At 35.5% G+C, this 23,322-nt stretch overlaps 1 protein-coding gene across 1 annotated transcript in view; it reads right to left on the bottom strand.

Annotated features, from left to right (window-relative positions):
* Positions 1 to 23,322, bottom strand: part of GBE1 (1,4-alpha-glucan branching enzyme 1) — a 163,611-nt gene that overhangs the window by 49,199 nt on the left and 91,090 nt on the right. The window contains exons 8-12 of the mRNA XM_068417950.1: positions 22,060 to 22,175; positions 21,675 to 21,802; positions 18,184 to 18,282; positions 15,206 to 15,316; positions 12,315 to 12,486 (exon numbers count right to left, since the gene is read on the bottom strand). Of these exons, the coding sequence (XP_068274051.1) occupies positions 12,315 to 12,486; positions 15,206 to 15,316; positions 18,184 to 18,282; positions 21,675 to 21,802; positions 22,060 to 22,175 (626 nt within the window). The remainder of the gene's footprint in view (positions 1 to 12,314; positions 12,487 to 15,205; positions 15,317 to 18,183; positions 18,283 to 21,674; positions 21,803 to 22,059; positions 22,176 to 23,322) is intronic.

Here is a 23,322-nt window from a genome sequence, read left to right as displayed (position 1 = left end):
AGAGACAATAAACCATTAGAGATTACTTGCACAAAGACATTTTGAACTGGACATATGAAATACTTCTCAGTAATGATTTTTCATTCCTTTTATTTTAAAAAAATAAGCTTGCTGAAGTGATAAATGCTTTGCATGGATCTTCTTTAAAAAAAGGGAAAACAACCCTCTGAAACAAGGAAAATGACATCTTTATTTGCAAAAAAATATTTGCCAATGTAATTACTAATTCTCCTTTGTTCCATTTCATTCCTTTACATACCCACTCTATGCTGGTAGCTTATTTCACTATTTGTTTTCTTATTTAGACCTTAATGGGAACTTTTTATTGTCAGAAAACAACATATCCTTTGAAAACCTGATACTGCATGCTAACAGTGGGAGGGAGGAATAGAGAGACATGGCCGTAACGAGAGACTAGTAAAAACTTCTCATGTCCCTTGAGCCTAGCCTCTTGGTATCTCGGATACGGCTCACATCATCCCTTCATAAACTGGGAGATGAAAAAAAAAAAAAAATCTTCTTACAGAAAGACAGATATGCTACAACTTCTAAACTTCCTGTGTTTAAATTTTCAGACACAAGCAATGGATTTAGTCCTGTATTCTTATGGGCAGGGTACAAACCAAGCAATAGCCTTTCACGCAGGAAATGAAAAATCAAAAATACAGTCTTACTGGCCTACGAATATAAATGCAACTAGTAAATATGAAAAGAGAATTTCACAACTTTTCTGGAAACTTCAACTATGTCTAGGTTAAACTCAAGAAAATTAAGACTATTTTAAATTAAGAGACTCCCTGCTTCATCATCTTTAATTGAGACACCCCCTTCCTGCCCATAAGTAGGAAGGTAGGATATCAATAAATAGCTTACTATACTTATAAGACTAGTCACTGCCAGCACCGTAGCAAGAGTAAAGCATTAATGATTTTTCTTTTCTTTTCCTCTCCAACCAGAACAACAAATTTCACATACTGAAGTCTGCACAAATAAGACAAGTTTTCTTTATATCTACTGAAATTAATATGTCAATATTCTGTCACACTTATCAACTTATGGGCTTTTGAATAGACATATTGAATTTGACATAAAAAGGCATAGCACAGCTTACAGTATAGCTTCTAAAACTTAGGATTAAATTGAGGGGGGAGGAGGGTAGCAACCCTCACGACAAAGCCAGAAATCAAATGTAACTTAAAACAAAAACGCACACTTCAGTTGAAGAGACTGATCTGACTAAACTTCCAACTTCTCCTTTGAGAAGCACCTGCAGGCAGGAATAAGAATTACCCCAAGTAGCACCTCCATTACTTTGTTCTAGATCATCTTTACTTCTCTGATCAGTGTAAACCAGTTTAGCACCAAGATCCTTGCAAGTATGATGAGTATTAAGGTAAGAGAGTGCATGTAAGGCCTACATTTGGATAAAATTTAGAAACAAGGTAAGCTAGTATTATAAACATACTATTGCCATATAGAATAGTTTCAGTAATACTTGGTAGGTTGTATTTTTTTTTTTCCTCCAAAAGAAAAAAAAAAAGATTGAATTATTAAGGAAAGAGATGAAAAGCTAGGTGAGACTTAAAAATATATTTAAAAAAAGAGGGTTTTAAAGAATGAACTATTCATATATTCAAAAAGGTCTGCATAAAAGCTGCCTAAGTACAGCTAAATAGAACACAAGGAGGAAAAAAGCACAATAACACAAGTAAAGACTTACTGAAAATAGAATATACATTTACACAGTATTTTGGTGTCTGTGAATAGCTAGCGCTCTCACTATGCTAGCTTAGATGAAAGAAAAAATTCAAGTTATGGAAGTCCATCCATGTTCAGAATTCTGCACTTTTCCCTTCAAGCAATATTAAGTACAATTCCTCACTTTCTAAGATGGTGGCATCCATTATGAACTAAAATAAATAACCAATCACAAAAATAAACAAACACAAGAACAAAACCTCAGCCTGAACCAAGGGTTTTGTTTGTTTTTAAAAGGTCATATACACATATTCCCCCAGTCCTAGAGAGAATACATACAGAAGTCTACAGCAAGAAAAATAAAAATGGTGTTTTTACTTCAGGATACATATCAATTAGTAAGAAGTACACATCACAATCCCAGTGTTTGTACTTCTCACAGATTTAAGGAGCACAAGATAAATGGTGGGAAGCACACTGCTGATCCGACACTGTACGTTAAAACAGATTAATGTTTTCCTTCAGATCTTTTTTTTTTTTTTTTTTTGCATTAATATTTTGAAATAAGACCATACATTTCTTCATTACGAAGATAAAGGCTGTGAGCTCAGGCTGCACAAAGAGCTGATCTATAATACAACCATCAAGATGGTCCAGGCTTTCCGGCAGTATTTTGTATTAATAGTCAGCCTGATCAAAAAAATGATCTGTTTCATAGTCTATGGACTGACTCTTAAATCAGGAGTGGATTACCAGATTGCCTTTAAATAATCTCTCAAAAAAATACTACTTAAGCAGCTATTCAATGGAAATACCTTGCTTACAAGACCTGCTCTGAATTTCACAAAAAGATCCAAATAACTATCCCAACAGAGTAAAAGTTCCGGGCTTCTGGCCGTAAAAAGACTGCACTAGCACTCTTGGCTTTGTGAATAATTCTCTGTTCTCCTTGAGATGTTAGTCACTTGTCCTGTTACTCCTCCAGCCCTGCACTTTTATATAATACATTAAGAAAGAAGTAATCTTTCATATTCAACAAGACATTCCAACTCAAAAGGTACACATACTATTTGGGGGAAAACACAATCTAATAAAATTCATTTTCTTTTCAGCCAAAACTAATTTTACCCTCTTCCTAACTCCCTTTCTAATTTATTCCACTATAAACTCCTCCTCTCCCTTCTTGAGAGCTTCCTAAAATCAGGTCTATATTCATACACAAGATTAACCTCATAACGCTTAACTCTGAAGTAAAACTAAAATACCTCCTTTTCACTGTATTTTTATTGATTTCCATAAGCTCACAGAAATAATCCACCCTGAATTATGTACAGTAATGCATCTTTTTAGCAGGAACGATAAAGTGACTGTCCTGGGTTAATGGAGCCTGTAGGTCCACTCCAATACCAACCTGACTATGTGCCTGCCGCACCCCCACATTCTCCTGCTCTGTCTTCTACCTTGCGTGAGTTTCCTCCCTCCAACACCAATACATAGCTACCTCTCTATGACTGCTAGTATATAAAAGCATTTTTCCATTAAGTCTCTTGACATATGGAAGCACACCAAATGGGTTAGAGTGCTTTCAGATTTTCTTTTTGTAAACCTCAACAAGGTTATAATAAATTATAACAGAAATGTACTCCAAATCAAAGCATGTAGTCTACACTTGCAGTGATAAATTCTAGTGACATTTGAAGTCTGCATAGTTTTACATTTCAAACTGAAGATCTCAAAAGACATCTGGTAAAGACAGGTCAACATTTTTAAAGGATGTTTTAATATGCTTTACTCTGCAGACTTTACCACTTCTTATGAAAATTTGCATAGAAAATACCTTGCCTCTTGAAGATGAATGCAAATTCAACTACAATGTTGTTTAAATTCATATTCTAGTAAATTTTTGAATAAGCGTTGGATTGATGGCCTCAGAAAATTGCGACAATGAGCAGATTTTAAGCTAATAAATAGGTCTTGTGAAAATAAGTTGTTCTTGAACTCATAAAGACATCTTTTTTTTTTCCAATGTCACCACAGAGTGTTATCTCAATTTAAGCTACATTGATTTGGGGAATTAATGACACTACTGAGATGAACTCATTTCAAATTACCACAACTGCACACATTAAAATCCAAATTGCAGTGTATGCCTAAGGATCTATTATTCAGACTTTATTAATACAAAATGTCACCTGCTCAGTCATGTCTCAAAACAACCATTCCTTACTGAATAACATGTGGGGTTTAATTCTATTTGGCTCTGCATTGCCCAAAACCAGTCTGAGAAAGAATAATGCATCGCCAGGGTTGCTGATTAACCAGCTCACTACAGTTTCATGTTGCTAAATTACTCGATTGGGATGTAAAGGAAAATGCAGTTTGTGTCACCTCTCTCTCTCTTTAAAAGCCAGCCTACAAAGCATAATCAGAAAGAAATTTTTTGCTCTTTGGTAGATGGTTTTGGACAAAATAGGTTCATTTTTCTCTCAGCCATGCAATTGCTGAGCCCTTTCCAGGTTACTGAGTACAGACAGACTGCAAAAAGTAGAAGTAAACTGCAGCTGGGTGTGGTAAGAGGCTGCAGTAGCTTCTTTTCAGCATTGGTGGTTTCAGAAATAAATAACTTAAATAAGTACTGATAAATTATCAGCATCAAAAATGTATGAAGTACAGTGAGCAGTAGGGAGAGAAAAGACAAAAGCTTTAACAGAAACAACATATTTACCACTGTTTTAATGGGGCATGCTTATGCTTTTTCCCTGCTCTTATACACAAAGTTCTTGCATGAATTTAGTTTTTATCAGGTAGACTGTTTCTGTAGACATCTGGCATCCAGGGAATGAGTGGCCTCCTGCACTAAGCATGTCATTAGTGATGCTGATAAACTAGAAAAGAAACATTACTCCTCTGCTTTGTGACAAGGCAGAAACTAAGTTCCATGTGAAAACTACAAGTTATTACATGAATTTGTTGAAGCAAGTACAACAGAGGGGAAAAAACCAAACAAGCCTACTCTCTCTCAAAAAGGCAAATTATTATTTTTTTTGTAATCCAGATGGAGACCTGGATGTTGGATTCCACTCTTATCTATAGATCAACTTAACATTTACAGGAAAATCTGAAAAAATTTTTTTCTTCCTTTCAGTCTTGTACCATGTCTTCCAACCAAAGATCCAGAGTGTTAGAAGCAGTCTACAGATTAGCTGTAAGTATCTATCATTCTGAATACATGCAGTAATGGACCAAATCTTCATGTGACCCTAAGAAAAACATACATATCCACCAAAGTGCTCTCTACTCACAAGAGGGAACCAGCTAGATTGTTTTTTTTCCCTGAAAAGGGGTCATGAACAAAATCATCACAGAAAAGTATTTTTACATACCTTGCAATGCCAAAACTCTTCTGAAGTCCTAATGGTTAACAAGGATTTCATAGGATGAACCAAGTTTTATAAAATTTTTAGAATAATTACAATATGTAACTTTTTAAAGCACTTCAAGACTACATAAACAGAAAACATTCAAAGTGTTTTGTTTGAATCCAAGTTAACTACAGCATAGCAAGTGTAAGATGACTACACTTAATTGCTTGCACACCTTATCACTGAGCAAAGAAACCTTTATATATATATGCATACATATATATAAAATCAATTTACAATTTATTATCAAATTTACAAAAGTTATCACACTTCCATACTAATAGGCAAAAATATTTTTTGTCCTCTACAAAAATTTTAACTTTGGACCACATCTGAAGAGTAAATCAAAACAGTTTCTTATATACAAATCCATGCATTTATATGCCCAATACCCAATAAATTTGAGATATCTTTTTAAGACAGCTTTTAGTACAGTGCTTACATTCTGAATTAAAAAAGCAAAGGACTCTGAAAATAAGGCAAAGCTATTGATTTTAAATTTATTTGAATTCAAGGTGAAGAAACTGAAAACAAAATATAATTTAGTCAGAATATTGTAGCCCTTAGATTTATCTTTAACTATTGAGGGTTTTTTTTTTCCATAAAAGACAGCTAAGTAGAACTAATCAATGCCATCTGTATATAGTTTAATTATAGTTTACTGAAAAGAGTTTAACTTTGTAGTTATGGAGGAGAAAAAAACACAATTATGAAAGGACAGAATAACAGCCATGCCCTGCAGAGTCAGAAATCCAGAAGATGTGAAAAAACCTTTTCCTAACAATATGACTTTGTCATAATTTCTGTAATAAATCATAAATTTGAGTGCTTGAAAAGAGAAATTCCTCCAAAAACCTGTGCTGAAAGTGTAAAGTTATAATATATAAATAAAGTTATAATATATATAGGCTTATTAGTGTGACTGTTCTTCAACAATAAGGCAAAAATGAAGGCTATCATACAAACAGAAATGGAACTCTTGTTTCTAATATAATTTCAATACATTAATTTCACAACTTCATTTATTATTCTTTAGCAAGTCCTCACATCACACGAACTGTTATATCAGTAGACCAGGTTGTATGCCCTCACACATGGTGACAGAGAAGATGTTACAAGTCTGAACTGCAAGCTGTACAAATCATACAAGACGCAAGGCAACAGATGGAGTCTTAAGAACAAAGCCTGAGACATCAGCAGAAGTCTCAATAACAGCATCACCATGTGTAAATGATGGTACTAAGCACAATTAAAAAAATATCTGCTTCCCAAAATAACTTCACTCAGGCCGAAAAATCAAATCACTTTATATCAGTAACAGAAAAAACAACTAGAAAACTACCTATCCTTTAAAAAAAACCCACCGTGTAACTGAAACAAAATGTCAGAATGGCTTGATATAGCACAAATCCGCTCCACTGATAATACTGAAATATCTGATACTTTGCAGACTTAAGAACAAACTAAGGAAACATTAGCATTACTCTGAAAGAAAAAAGGAGCACCACACATGACAGCTACCTCAATTTAGACGATTCTCTCTCCTACTCTGGAAAACCCTACCTAGATTTCAATTCATGAACACAGTTGGAGCAACTGTTGATTCTTGAGCAGTTCTGAGGATGCTGTTGACTATGAAGAGTTCTGTTCCAAGGTTCCTGACTTGAGAAGCCAACACACCATCACACATATATAGACTGCTGCTAGCTTTCTTCCCTACCCTCTCAAGGAGGAAGTACCATCAAGGCCCACAACAGATTTCTAGTATTTAGACATACTTGATTTGTGAAAAGAAGGTGGGACAGAAGAAAAATTAGACAGGGATGTGTGTGTGGTTTAATTTTAAAATATGAGACAGTTTCTCTTTAATTGCTTTTCTCCCAGTCGCTCTAACGTGTTTTGAGCAAGTGTAGAAATGACATTTGTCTCAATCAACTCTAAATGAACAAACAAATATTAACAGTTTGCACCTCTAGTCCTTCTGGAAGGAACTCTCAAATCAGTTAATGAAGCCTAACCTATGTATTTGGATTCTTCCCCCTTGCCACTGCCCACCCCACGTTGTGAGTGAGGGCATACAGGGTACTATGCAACAAAGCTGGAGGTGGTCTATCACTACAGTACAAGCCCATGACAAACTGTAGGTAGGATTTCAGATTACACCCTTCTTGTTTTCTACCTTAAAGTGAAGGTAATTGTTTCTGTCAGACTGCCACGAAATTAAAGCACCTGGTAGAACTGGCAGCACAGAAAGCACATTTGCCAGGTATACTAGGTTAGTGTGTTAAGGATGACTTCAAACTACGTAACCTAATCTGCAGTCTTTACCAACCGAGAACTTCAAGGTTGTTTATCAAAAGGAGTTGACTGAAGGGAGCTAGTTTAAAGAGCATTTGCTCTTGCAAGGCCATTTTTTAGGTCATGGTCTAAAAAGTCACACTGTAACCAGTGCACAGGAGTTTTTTTCTATAAACTTTCTTATGCTTATTAAAGAAGTGCAAAAATTCAAAGTTATTTGCTTGCAACATGTCTAAGAAAACAAAAGCCCTTTAAGTTTAAGCTAAATATCCTTGTTCTTGATACAGTTTCTTTTTTATCTAGAATAGGTAGCAATAAAAGTAGTATTTCATATTCTATGTTAAGCAACATTCCTATTTATATTGTAAGTTATGTTGTATAATTTTTACTTTACGTTTTTAATCAATATTCTTAAAGTAAATTGTATGCACATTTCCCACCCTGATATTGGTGCTACTGATGCAGTTTTTGCACTATTCCTTTTCTTGTTTGTCAACATATTTTCAAAAAGCCTTATGTTACAAAATCCCTGAGCTTAAAAATAAATAAATAAATAAATGATAAAATACCCAAGTTTCTCTCTCCAAAATACTCAAAGGAATAGATGATGCATTTTATTTTATTTTTAAGGCTAAAGAGAGAACAAGGTTTCATCATACCAAACTATTAGAGAAGAAACTGTTTTAGTGCATCCAAAAAAACCCTAAGCATAGAGAAAGTAGATAAACTACTGTGTAAATGGACTAACAAGTGGGAAAAGAAAGCTTTACAGAAATTTTGTATTAGTGAAACGGAGGTAAATGTCAGCCCAAATGGTAACACGATCAGTCAATGCTCATGATTGCAAAAAATGTTCTGCTTACTGCAAATCATTTTCTAGCTTCTATATATATAAAAAAAAAAAAAAAATGTTGTTTTTCAGGGAGAGAGACTTGGTCTCTGGAGTCCTAATTAAGAGTTGTTTTACTATAGAAAAGTCATGAAAAATAGTGCCAGAGTTCATGTAGGAACTAATCTCCATTTAAATCAACAGATTTGAGGTCAAGCCAATTTCAAATGAAGAAGAAAACAAGAAAGTGACTGTTAGCAAGCTGAAAAGCAAGACTCTACAGTAGTATAAAGCAGTAAATATTGGTGCTATGAAGGATCCCAAGGACCTACAATGCTATTTAAGGCCCCTTGGGCTGGATCTTATGTCTATTCTAGGCAAGAAAGTAGCTACCCTTGCTTGTCTAAATCTAGATAGATGAACAGAGGTATCTTACAAGACAAGGAGAGAACATGGACACAAGTTCACTGAAGAACTGGCACAGCTGTTTCATGTGTCCTGCAGGGTTTCCCAAAGTCCAGGGCACAGGCAATGAGCAACAGAATAGAAAAAGAACATTTAAAGGAGAGGAACAATTACAGTTGCCTAGAGCTTTTCTTCAGGGACAGTAAAGACTTTCACATATTTCGTGTCTTTACAATGTTTAACATTGTCCAGTGGGTAACAACAGTGGTTGCTTTATTTTCAAGGTGAGATCAGCAGATTCCTGTAGTATTCTAGTAGTCTTATAACAACTTTATTAGTCCTTGTTTAGCAACTGAGGAAGTAAACTCAAATCTTAGGCCTTTTTGTTAATTTGTAGGGGGTTAAAATGGACAATAAAGAATTTTAGTCAGATAGAGGGGTTTTATTTTGAATTTGTTTTCAAATCCTCATATTAGAGACAGTAAAGATCTATGTCTCCAAATAATTTTCCTCATACTTTTCTGTTTTTAATTAAATTAATATTAGATGTATATTGTATTTCAATATCACTACAAATACAAAAAAAATACTTGAGTACAAATAGAGCTTTTTTCCCCAATTATTTCCAATAATAAAATTACCTCCACTATTTAATATAGGCACACACTGTGAATGCTTGGGGCTTTCTCTTGAAGTGTCATTTAAGTTAAAGACAATTGAATGTGGATTATCTATGTCAACATCTTGGTGGAAGCTTAGCTGTGGAGGAGGAAACCCTTAAAGAAGCACCACTTGTGCCCCTACTAAAGCATTATGCAGAAGAACTTGTAATTTTTGTGATTTCCTAAAGTCATATAACATCTTCTGACCAGTACCGGCCAATCTCAGTATTAAAATCTCTGTCTAAAACAGAAGTTGGGTAGAACAAACTACAGCTACATTAGGATTGTTCCTCCCTACCTGCTTTGAAAGCATTTAGACATAGGCACAAGTTTCAAAACAATTCCTACTCTTTTACTATCGCTATTAAACAAACTGGCCTTCCAGAGTGTGTTCATTCACTAGAGCAGGACGTTTATCATTGTCATGCTCTTTTTCAGCCAAGCATATGGAGTTTTTCCCTTTCTAGGTTAAGTCTTCCATGCCAGATGGGCACATGAAGCCCCAGAGATTACTTGCAAAGCTGCACAGAAAACTGAAATACAGACCAGAGGAAAGAATGCTCCCAATGGTTTGTGTTACAAGGGAACCAATTTACTGAAATGACAAAACTTCCCTATTCACATTTAAGTTTGCATACATCATTGATTGCCTATACTGGGATGTAAGCAATTGGGAAGGAAAATAAAAGCCTTCAGTGAAAATTAAACACCCAGAAACATGAAAAATAGGAATAACAACTTCCAGGATTTTTGCTGGGATTTCTTGTAGATACCTGTAAGAAGGACAGAACTGTCCAGTATGAAATGTGAGAAAGATGGAAGAAAGCCACCATCAGTGTTTGGTGTTCAATGGGGCACAACTTCTCTCAACAGGAATCTGCTTGCACGTATGGAGTACAAATGACATTCCAGCACAGGTGTAATTAAATATTATTCCAGATCTTCGAAGAGAAATTCCAGGATACATTTGAGAACACAGATTTCCACTCCTGAGCCAACATTTTTCAGAAGCTGTTTGTTTTTCCTTAAAGCGTGCAAAGCACTGAGAAAGCAGCGTGTTGCTTTGGTGTCTTTGTTTTCAGAAAAAGAAGGTACAAGACATTTTTGGAAGGATCTAGGGAAGCACAGAGACACCTGGAGTGCTTTCTCCAGGTGTTGTGAAAGGAGATTTCCACTCCTCCCCCCACCCCACAGGAGGCTTCTCTTCCTCACCCTTGGCATTCACTGAAAACTGAAAGTTAAGAACTAATTTGTCACTGTATTGGCTTAACTAGATAGCATGCCGCAACATGCATTTTAAGTATACCGGATTTCAAGCATTCTGAATTTATATGTTTTCTCCTCCAACATTTATTGCAATCTTTTCACCTTTTACATACAGCAAACTATAACGTAGTTACTGAAACATCTGCAGTACTCAAGGATACACAATATTAATTGCTCAATCAACCTGCATTGACACACTGGATTTAACATGCCACATTGAATTACTGATCATTTTTCTAACCATACCAATTCAATCTGGGGCAGAGACATCTGCAGTTCAGAGCTGGCGTAATTTTTAAACACCTGCTTCCTTAACTACTGTAGTTTCACTAGTTTGAACAGAAGAGCACACATCATACCTTGCACATTTTGGTGCCTGACTACACACTTTATAAATATTTCATTAACTCGTCCTCACTCTTGGGAAAAATTTCTGCATTTTATTGGAAACAATAGTTTTACTAGTATACTATACACTGAATCGATTTATTCTGTACTGAAGTTGCTTTAATTCTTTTTAAGAAAACCCACAAACATGGTATTTTTTGAGTGTTGTTCTAATACCAAGGAAGAGAACATGTATCAGTACAAACATGCTTAAATCAAATGCCACCATCGCCTTATTAATGTTCTCCATTTTTTTTAATTAGAAAAATATATTTTTAAATATACTAGAAAGGAAGAAGGGAAATGTATATCCAACAATCCCCTTTAACTTGATAATACAAAGCATTTAACAATAAAAGCTAAAGGGAATATTAAGCTAAAACTTTTATAATTTTCAAGTGTGGTGTTGTCAGAAAACAGAGATTGTAATTTACAGCATACTTTCAGCCTTTTTTTCCCCATGAGACTATCACAACTGCTATACAGACCTTGTCACACCACACAACAGAATTGTGATTTTTACTATAAAGTAAGGATTATTTTGCAAAGAAATTAAGGAACATGAATATGGTAAAAAGCATCAAGCATAAATAGCTTCAGCATTTTCTATAAAACTAAGAACAACATTCAACTTTTAAGATGACTACACAGAACTGTAACTTACCAATTAAATGAGATTAACTATTGGACGTTCTTGTAGCAATAGTGCTTAGGAAGCAATGCAACAGTTGTATTTTATAGTTTATGATCAAAAAGAAAGTATTGCTCACTCTTACTATTTCCCTGCTTCGATAGCAGAATGTGCCTCCTATCTCTATGATTTGTCCTTGCCTACCTCATTAAGCTCCTGATCTTCACTAAGAAGCCATGAAATATAAATCAACTGAATCTAGATTACTTCCTGACAATAACTGAAATAAGCACAGAGCTATCTTTAGTAAATTCACTGTTACTCTAAGAAGTTCAGGAGAGTAGAAGAACAGAGACAAAAGACACCCAGCTGTGTAAGACAAGGCTCACCACCTGACAAATTTGCAGAACAACAATTAAAATACTAGTCTGAGTTGTAAATCAGAGTAACCTGAACTGAGAACTTACATTTTTAAAAATTACTTCTGTTACAATTAGGAACCACACTGATTTTATTTTCTTATCTTATAATAAATCTTACAGACAGAAAACCAATGCATATTATCTTTTGTCCTAAATCTTTATAAAAGCTTTTATGCTCCAAACTTCAGCATTGTGACAAATACTGTGGATGTAAGATGATATCAGATTGTTTTATTCCCCTGTCAAGCATCCTGTCGATGAGAAAATGAAAGACTTGTTCCTAAGATTACTTACCCATGAAGTTCAGATAGCTCTCTCCTCCAAGTGCATGAGTAATGAGACGAATCATTTTATGAAGCTGTATTCCACGATCAATAACTGGAGTAAGAGGTGCGAGCACGCTCATGTTTGTATACATCTCTGCATCCATCAGTCGAAACGCCAATGTCTTATCGCCTACAAGCGCCTGTAACAGTTCAAAAATAAGTGAAGAAAACCCTTGGGTGTACTAGAAGTTTTTCTAACATTTTTTTAAAGCAGGCACACTGTATCGAGACCTGACTGTCCGTTTTCCCCTTGCAACCCTCCATGTGGTTACTGGGGCTCCCCGCTCTGATGGGAGTGTGAGTATCTGATCAATAAACTAGCAGCTGTCTAACCCCTGTTGTGGTCCTACATTTCACCTAATGGGATCGAACTGCACAATTACTTCTGAGAATGTTCTTGCCTACAGATATCAGATGTGAAATGTCAGCGTCAACTCAATAAGCCACAAGTGACCTACCATTTGCGACCTGACCATTTTGGAATTGTTATAGACAACACAGAAAAGAAAGCAAACATCTCAAGTAAAGTTCCTGGGATGTACAAATAAAGGGCTATTAACAACATTCCTGATTTAGAGATGCAGAGTGAATATGAAACGTTCATTTATATGCTATCAAGAATGTGATTGGTTTTCTGTGATTTCACACAAGAGAGAAAAACAAACTAGGAATTCTGTCTAAAAACAGTGACTGAATTACCAACTTGCTAGTGCTTACTGTTACTTGATAAAGGCCACACTAATGCTATGTAACAAGGATTATTCTAATATATTAGCATGCAGGTAGTTGAAAGTGTTTTGGAGCATTTGTATGTAAATAGCTAATTTTTGTTCAGTTAGCCCAATTCTCATCTTGTACTCTAGCATGAAAACTCACTACACTCCAGAGAGACAGATGAGTTGCAAACAGGTCTAGCTGAAAAGCACCATAATCTTTTAGTTTTCCAATTCACAATGTAACGGCATATACAGATGATTCCTTCAAGGAAAAAATAATCTTTTAAAAAAAAAATTCCTGTGCAACAATGGCAAGACAAATGACTGCAATGAACAATTGCAAAAACTAACTCTTCTCTGGACTCACAATGTGGCATTTGTTAGTGTTACTTAATATGCCCTAATCTTTCCATTAGAAGAGAAGGTAAATGTGCCCTATTCATGTTTTCTATGCCAGCCATGATTTTATAAACTCTTATCCTTCCCCCTTCGATGATCTCTTTTCTACCCTGAAAAGTCTTGGTTTATTTAGTTTTCTTCTTAGAAAGCCAATCCACACCTGCTATTACTCTTACCAACTCTCCCACAGCGTTTTTTCCAGTTATGCTGCATATCCTACCAAATCTGCCTCCGACATCCAAGATGCACACAAACCATGACAGACTACAGCGGCATACTGATTTTGCTCTTTGCTCTCCATTCCATTCATAGTAATTCCAGTACTGTATCTGCTTCTTTGACAGCTATTTGCATTGAGTTGCTATTTTCACACACTTCTTACAACCACGAGGCCCTGTATTCTGACTGGAAATAGTCAGCTCATCGCTCATTATAACACATAAGAAACCAGAATTGTTTCAGCCCCTCATGTACATCACTTCAAGTATCTTCAGACTGAATTTTATCTACACTCCCATTTTGTTTCTCTGTCCTACTTTTCACATATCATCCTGGTGTACGTCTGCAACAGTCTTTTTTTTTTTTTAGGTTCAAAATAAATAGATCTTCTTCCCAAATATAAGATTCTAAAACAAAAATACATAGTGATATGGAAAACAACTCAGTTGATAAAATCCAGCATGAAATAAAAGAACAGCAACAGTAATGTTATATGTCACGCTTTAGGATGAAGAATCAGCTTTTGTAAAAGCAAATAATCACAGAATAATGTGCACTTCTTCCAAGTAATACCTTAAGTTCTTTACCAGGATTGGGACTCTTCTCTCATGCCTTAAGCAAACACTGTGTAACAGCCTTTGAGATAAGAATGTAAATAGGTACACAAAATAAAGCTGATAAACTCAGAATTCTCTTTTTAAAATAAAATATAGGCCTTGTTTTGGATACTTCTGTTGATATTTACTATAAAAGGTATAAGAAATAGAATATCAACCTCTTATGTAGAGCAAAGAGTTGAACATAGGTTACTTAAAAAAAAAAAAAATCCATTTTCTAAAAAAAAGGTTTAAGTTCCTAATTTTAAGATTCTCAACCGATACGTTTTCTGATTCTTCAGAAACAACCATTACAATGATTGTGGGAGAGGAATGTTATCCAAACTCATAATTACTCTTTCATTTTTCCATATACAGAACCATTACAATTGCTCTATTTTGAACCAAACTGTTAAAGAATATTTCATTCAGATCTCAAAAGAGAATGTTAGCAATCCTTTCAGAGAGGAAACATTTTCTTGAAGGGAATACAACAGTCGCAAACACTGATTCAGTGAACAAATTTGCTCAATAGTGATATTGTTTATGCTTATCATAAATAGTGCTCCAGCTTACTTTACGGAAACCAGATTTTCAAAGGTATGGATTACGTCCTTCCTATGTCCTATGACAGGCAGGCAAAACAAGAAGCTAGGACTCATTTCTTAAAACCAAAACAAAACTGAAAAATAACACCCACCCACTCCAAACTGGAGTTTGTTTAATCCTTTATTAAAAAGAAGGATCAAAACAAAAAAAACCCACAAGAAAACCCAACCAAAAAAATGAGCAGTAGTCCAGATCTACCTGTCTCTGAAATCGTTGCCTATTCTTCTCAGCTCTTAGGCCTCATTTTTAAAAAGCAAAATCCACCAAGCCTCTGAGCCTCATCTTCTACTTGCTTATATATAAGCAAACAGATAAAATACCTGGTCATGGCTCTCCGCATATGCAATGTATTTTTCTTCATACCGTCTGTTTGTTAATGTATGAACAATATTGCCCATATTCCAGTCTTCATCTTTCAGCTCCTTAATTATCTGCAGAAATAAAGGGAAGATCATTGAAAAGTTATTGCTGTTTTAATTAAAAGCACATTACTAGCTTTCTGTATTATCTTGGCGCAGAAATTTCCAATGGATTGTGAACTGTACTACTTTAACTTCTCCTATTCCCAAGTTTTGAAGCGATGAGCTTTCCCTGATAATCCAAAGAGATTTTTTCTTTTGAATTCCACTACATAAATGTAACAACTAGAACACTTTGTTTCTCCTGTACTTCCACGTATAAGCACGAACAACAGGACCCACCATCTATCACGCAAAGCCTCTGATACAGTGGGCATTGTGACAGATAGGAGCTGCAAGAAAGCACTGCACCAAAAATTTGGAAGAAATACGTCGACATGCCCCTATCTACAAACAATATTGAAATAAGTCCTGTATTTCAAGCAACCCTGGCATACGGCAGCTTCCAGCTACAGCTTAACCACAGGGCTGTGTGGTGGAGAACGGATCACTGCAAGATAGCACTATGCTATTGCCATGAAATACACAATAACATGAGAAAGTGCTTAGTGCAGGGACTTGCACATTCCCCTGATCTGTGAATTCTCCGTCATTACAAACCACAGTTTCAATGCCAAAGGTCTGCAATACAAAACAAGCTTTACATTTTTTGCCATGCTAGCTCCTGATTTTTAGCAATTTAAATTAAATTACATCAGTAGGAATGTTCTGACTCATATGACACCACTTCCTCCATCTTCTAAATCTAGTCCAATTTCAGTGTTAGTCCTTTCTTTTTTCTAAAGTATTTTATGGCCCTCCATTAATCGCTACAACTTAAATACATATACATAAATATATAGACGTAAAAATAAAAGTGATAAAAAGAGAATAACACCAAGATGGCTGATAAGATGCTGTAAAATTTAACGTTCTGATTGTAACCGTCCATGTACTCCTAAACAGCGTTTTTTTTTAACTCTATAAATTCTGGCTCTGATCACATTCAGGTCCCTATGCAGCATCATATTATGTACTATATCTATCTTTAACCTGAACTAGTACAGCCACTGTTAAGACAAACAGTTTATCTTTCTTAGTTTTACAGATCCCTCAGAATTAGTTCATGGAACCCTGGAGATCCTTCAGGTTTAAAAACTGATTTTAGGAAGTGGCCTAGAAAACTTGCTATTAACAGGTACGTACTTAAAAGCTAGAGAGAAATGAGAGCAAGCAGTATAGGACAGTTTGATAACAGCTGATAGACTCTGTTTCTAAACTTTTCCCTTCCAATCGTTTCAGCTGTATTTTTGTCTCAAGGTGTGGTAACAAACTACGTGCATAGGCTCTTTCTCTGACTCAAGGTCTTCTGTTGTGCTTGCTTATTTTCAGTTTCCGTAGCTAGAAGCTTACTGCTTGCATCACCCTATGTTCTTTTACAATCAACACATTCCTAAACAACTGGACTAGAATATCTAGACTATCATAGCTAGACTATCATAGCTGAATTTACACCCAACATCCCGTCAGCGTGTCAAGCATCCATGGGCTGTCCCATATAAAGTACATGCTTAGGCTGGGAGATTTTTTTCTCCAGTTAAAGAACAGAACTTATTGCAGGATATGTATGTTTCCTCTCCAAGTATTGCAAATTAAAATAAGCAGACCATATTAGAGATTGCTAAATTAGATTATCCATCTTTTGCCCTTGTAAAATTCTACAGTTTGTTTTTTTCTTTATAATATGAACTCAGCCACTTGGCATTTTGCCTACCTAGGAAATTGTTCATCTTTGCCTGTCCTGAAGTGCTGTAAGGAAGTTGAAGGTGTAAGGGAAAAAAAAATGGCCTTTACAAGAAGGCGTTTCTTGATACTACAAAAATATGAGCCCTCACTGCATTCAAGGGTCTAAATTACACGCTCCAAAGTTTAATGAAGCTGTCCCTGTTGGAAAAGCTGGCAGGTTTGTCTTCTGAGTGAAAAGAAGAGGTCTGAAAACTGTTTTTCAATCGATTTTCCACCTCCTAGTTACAAAAGTGAAAGACGCTGAAAATAAGTTAATTTGCTTTTTATTTTAAGCTACTCACTATATTTATTGATGCATTAATGCTCATACAAAACATTTATTATTTTCAGATCATCATGATAGCCTGAGGGAATTGGATGCAACCTCTTATCTAACTGAAAAACATTCTCTAAAACACCAGCAAAAGCCTTTTGAGATCATTTAGTGTTTAATGCCTTTTCTTGTGATTCTCTCTATTAAGGAAAAGGTGATTTAAATCCTTATCATAGTCCACATTTATTAGTATATTATTGTTATTGAAGAGCACTTACAGATTTTTATTATTCTTTTTGTAGCACCACTGTACTGATTGCTGGTGTTAGTATAATCCACTTACGTTTACTTTGGTTAAACTTTCAGCTCTGTGTTCAATGTCAATTACTATGCCCAATTTCAGGAGGGTTTGTTGTATGGTTTTGGTTTGTTTTTTTTTTTGTTGTTGTTTTGTTTTTTTTTAAGATTTATATGCATATGGTTAACTTATTATCTACTTGTTCACATTCGATATAGACTACACACTCCTCAGTGGTTGCAAGATACAGGTTATTTCAAATGAAATGAATCTATGTGTATTGTACGAAGAAAACAAATATCAGCTAGAGTGCAAAGAATAGCCCCTGAACTTACTCATCTTCTGAAACCTACATGATATCTGACGGGTCTCATTTCAGCTACGAATACCTGTGCTCAAGCCTGTCAGAATTTATTTTAATAGGACATTAACAGAAGAGAGAGTAAAATTTGTCAGTAGGATTCAGAAGTGTTTTTGTATATGCAGAGACAGAGAAACATCCCACTTTGAATAGCAGAACATATTTTTTTAAGAAGTTCTCACCTGTATCCACTTATCTGGAATAGCCATGGCTAGTCGATAATCAAAACCCCCTCCTCCCTCTGCAACAGGACGACAAAGAGCTGGCATTCCAGAAACATCCTTAAATTAAAATAAAACAATGTAATTTGCATAGCATTGCAATTTTTAGTTCATATTTTCTACCATACAGTAATATTTCTACACAAACACACTGTAAACTATAAAGAGCTTCACAGATTGTCCTGGGTAAGAGAGACAAAAAAAAAAAAAAAAAAATCAGTGAGTGATTACTACACCCAGATTTACTGTTTGAATGCAAAAATTACAGGGAAAAACATTATGACTTCTCTCTTCAAATACTCTACTACAAAATATTTTAATAGAGCAGGTATTTGAGGAGGAAGAGACCTCAGTAGATGCAGAATTTGAAATAATTAGCTCTCTTGAGCTCCAAGTAATCAATAGAAAGTAGAAAGTCACTGAAAGACAAATTAAACCTTCATTTTGTTTATTGATATTTTGCATAACAGATGGCATAAAAATAAAAGGCTGAATATAAAGTACAGTAAGAAAGAAAAATACAATCCCTACTTTTTTCCCTAAATGCACAAAACCAAGACTATTGATCCAGCTAGTCCTGGAAAATGACGTGCTCTTACTGTGTAATTTTCCAGTTTCATATTGATGGAGGCTGATCATTCTTAAATTCATAATTCAAAGCTGTTAAAATAAATATTTATTTCAACATTTTGTTAGGCAGTTATGTCACATCGCTTTCTTTTTCTGAAGTTAGATTTTCTATACAGAAAATGTAAATCTCCAATAATTGTAAAATATCTAACAGTACTCAATTTGATTAACTTATGTCACTGAGAAGCCATTCCACCACAATGGTTATGGATTAATGTACACCTCTTGCGTCTACACAAGAGAATTTATGGAATTAAATTCTCACTACAACCAGGGTTTAAATTAGGAAGTTCATTCTGGTTTTCTGGATTCAATCCAGTTTTCAATCCAATTGCTGCATTAGACTAGTGGAAAAGATATTTGTACTTGAAGTTATACATACATACACATACATGCATACACCTCCCCACCTCCCTCCACACTGACATAAGTGAGGAGACCGACCACATCACCATGAAGCTCATGGATGGCATCCCAGGGGGTGGAAGGCAGGGCTGGCATCCAGAGGGACCCTCACTGACTGCAGGAATCGATCAACAGCAAGCTCAGGCAGTTCAGCAAGGGCAATTGTCAAATCCTGCCCCTGGGATGGACTAAACCCTGCATCCATCCAGGCTGGGGCCTGCCAGGCTGGGGAGCAGCTCTGCTGGAAAGGCCCTGGGGCTCTGGGCCAGCAGCAAGCTGAGCCTGAGCCAGCAGCCTGCCCTGGCAGCAGAGATGGCCACCAGCATCCTGGGCTGTATGAACAGCAAAGCCAGGAGATCAAAGGAGGGGATTATCTCCCTTTACTCATCAGTCATTAGATCACGCAGAAGACTGCATCCACATTTCCACACCATTCCATATGCTGTAAATACCAAAATTTAATGAAGCAGAATTTCTTTCCAAACTTTTAGATATTAGAAAAAGAAGTTCAATAGCTCTCCTAAATCAGTCAGAAAGAATAAAAGGACATTAATGCTCTCCAAGTTATGCAGGACAAGATGATCCAAAACAAAAGCCATTCTCTGATGCTACAATGCCTACCTGGACAAGGGTGAAAGTCTGAGATTTAAGGTAGCTCCCATCTACTTTATTCACAATTTTGAAAGCCAGATTTTTGGGAAGCAAAATTCCAAATTTAATACTATTTATATCTATCTATATCTACAGATTTTACCTGAATACTAAAAATATATCAAGTGTTAGTTTGTTCAGTGTATTTTCCATCAAATGCAAACAGCCAATGCCTAAGCATTTATTCAGACCTTAGTCTGAAGTGAGCTGCATATAAAAAGACATCACAGCAGTAGGTTGTTTTTGCCTGTTTACTGTTGTAATACGTTAGGCATGATATCACTTTACTTAATATTATACAAAACTCTAATCACAGTTTTATTTAAAAGGCCAAAATTAAAAATAAGCATATTGTCAGTAATACCTAAAAACTTAGAAATTAGTAAGACAGTGAATATACAGACTACTAAAAAGCTGTAAAAGTGATCAGTTAAATAATTAAGGAATATATTATAATTAGTCATGACTACACAAAAACATTTCTCTCATGTGGCACTCATTCCATTATCATTATAGGCAAGCAGACATTCTCCGTTGCCTTTTGTAATTTGAAAATTATGTCAATAGCTTCTCCTGAAATTTTCATTTAACCATGAAGGACATTGATCAATTCTCTATTTCATGTAGTGACTCCCCCAGGCAGGAAAATGATGTATTGAAACAGAAGCAGTTTTCAACTCTAGCAAGAGAAACTGAAGACACATCTTACTAAACAAAGAACTCTTCGGTCAGGTAATACAAGCAGACTCAACTCAAGAATATTTCATTGGTAGGAGTGCTTATAATCTAAGACCACCTAGAAAATCAACAGATTTCACTCCAAACAAGCCTACAGCTCAATGAAACCATCTCAAGTTTACTAGTAATTGCTCACCAGATGCTGTTTTGATAGCTTGTCATTAAGATTTTAGCAGGGGTTGTCTATAACAGAAAACTTTACCATAAGTAAGGAATGAGGTTAAGCAGTATTTTGTTTGGTGAAGATAAATAGGGAACTCTTAAGCAATACAAAAAGTTTTATTAGAAATCTGTATAGTCCCTAATGATATCAGATAAATGCAACTTTTTCTTTTAAACAAAAAGAATTATTTAAACATAATAGCAGAAAAATCCTCAAGGTTTATGTGATTTTCTTTTTTAGATAAAGAGAAATTATCAGTGAAAACGTACCTATTCATAGAACTTTAATGCTCTGCTGTTTCGTACTATTAAAAATACCATGTGCCAACAATAATGTTTTGCAGGCAAAAACTTTAATTGATCTCAATCAACTCAAGTAATATAGTCTATTTATTCCCTCAGAAACCTGGAGAAACTTAATACTAAATTTAAATCAGCATACACATTCAGCATTTATAAATTTATCACATTTACCTTGAAGAGGAATTGTCAATTATGCCAATATAATTCAAAATATGCAAAACCACACTAGGGCTCTTACTCTTTAGTGCCATGAATCACTGGTGACAAATGGCAATCATGCAAAAGCAATAAAATAAAAACAAATCTCATTACAAGTTTGAGTTGAAGGGAAAAAAAAGAAATACCCACATTAATCAACAACCCATTAACGCAGAGAAAATTCCCAAAGTGCATATTCCAGTTGTTTTTCCCCACAAGGCAAAGTCTGTCCGCTAATTAATATTTCTCATCTCCTGTCACTCCTTAAGTACCCAAAGTGTGACTTGATAATTAACAGGAAATTCACATCCCAAAGCAAACTAATCATTACTAATGTCACCGAGGATGGCAAATTCTGATCTTACCTCTGCTATGGTTATGCATTCTGGATGCAAGAAATGAATCATGTGGTTGGCCAGCGTTAGATAACACAAAGCATCTTCATCCACATGGAGGCCAAAATATTCGTTGTAATCTCCACTGAATCCCGTGCCTAACAAGACCGAAAGTTTTAAAGGCCACAGTTGTTTATTTTTTTATTTTTTTTTTTTTAAAGAACACAGATTTTGCAATATGCAATTTTATAAGCACCAAATTTATTCAAAATTTCAGATCTATCCGTACAGCAGCACAACAAGATATTAGCAAATCTGTAATTTTTGGAGCATTCAATGAACTTTTACAGCACTACTTTCACAGCAACAGAGCTGCAACAGGACTGCTCAGATTAGAGTTGATTACATTACTTACCAATCCCATGATGGTGGTACAACATAGATGTAACACCATCAAATCTGAAGCCATCAAAGCGATATTCTTCGATCCACATTCTCAAATTAGACAGAAGGAATCTCAAAACTTCCCAGCTGTAATAACATGAATATATTTTATAAGCTTTAGAAACCTTGGGATCAACTAGAGTTCCTTATACCATGTTCCCAATTGAATATATGGTACTTGTACTGCACATTTCACCATTTTAAAGGCTACTTCCCCATTTTTCATTAGCCTTTTCCTACAGAGTTTGTCTTCCTTAAATCTTTACCTTTTACTGCACATAATTTTAAGATTGCAGATAGGGGTTTAGGAAAAAATATCAACTATCTATATGGACATCTAAATAGGTTAGTGTTTGAACACATATATTACATTTTAATACCCATACTTGCCACTTTACTTTTCCTTTGCCTCTCTAAAGATGATTATACTCTGTGGGAAAAGATCTTACAGAAATGGAAAGAAAATTATAATAGGTAAGATTTCATCCCCAAGGTTTAATAGATTTACAGCACTTTCTAGGCATAATAAAAGTTGAAAAGCTGTCGTGGTGTCGTCCCCCTCCCTCCCCAGTTATTTACAAATCATATGTCACTAGTAGATTACCAGATCACCTACTGGGTTGCAAATTCACACATTTAAAGAGTAAAGCAACTTATGGAAGTTGAGGAGATATTTTTTGAAATTCAGAACAACAGGAATGGGGTATAACACACAACAAAGCATGGACATAAAATCAAAAATATAAAAGAGGTTCCAAAGCGAGTAAGCACGTGGAAGCATTTGTGAACAAAATCCAACAAAGAACAAAACAGTTTCAGGAGCAGTTTTGCTACCATTTATCAGCTCCTCTTCCAGGACACTGGTCTCAATAGCTTCAAATACCCTTGTATCTTGTTTCTACTGTTCACCCTCCATGCCACTACTCTCTCTGCCACCCTCAGCACGGGCTGCCTCAGGTGTATCTCCTGCAAGGTATGGCTCCAAAGAGCTCACCCATCTCAATCAGCCAACCACATGAGACAGTGAAACTTCTTTTGCCTATGACTTCAACACTTGCCAATGCTATGATTTCTCTCTAATTAATTTCCCAACATAGCACAACTACAACCCCACTTACTACCAAGTTTCTGTTCAGAGAAGAGTGTAAGCTACACAGCAGCACGCAGGGTCTCACCCACCACTCTCTGGTGGGTGAGATGGAAGGGGTACACCTAGCACAAAGCACATCAGTCA

Source organism: Nyctibius grandis, chromosome 2, assembly GCF_013368605.1.
Source record: "Nyctibius grandis isolate bNycGra1 chromosome 2, bNycGra1.pri, whole genome shotgun sequence".
Lineage (NCBI taxonomy): Eukaryota > Metazoa > Chordata > Aves > Nyctibiiformes > Nyctibiidae > Nyctibius > Nyctibius grandis.
Note: the sequence above shows the minus strand (reverse complement) of the source record. Positions and strands in the feature narration are given on the sequence as shown.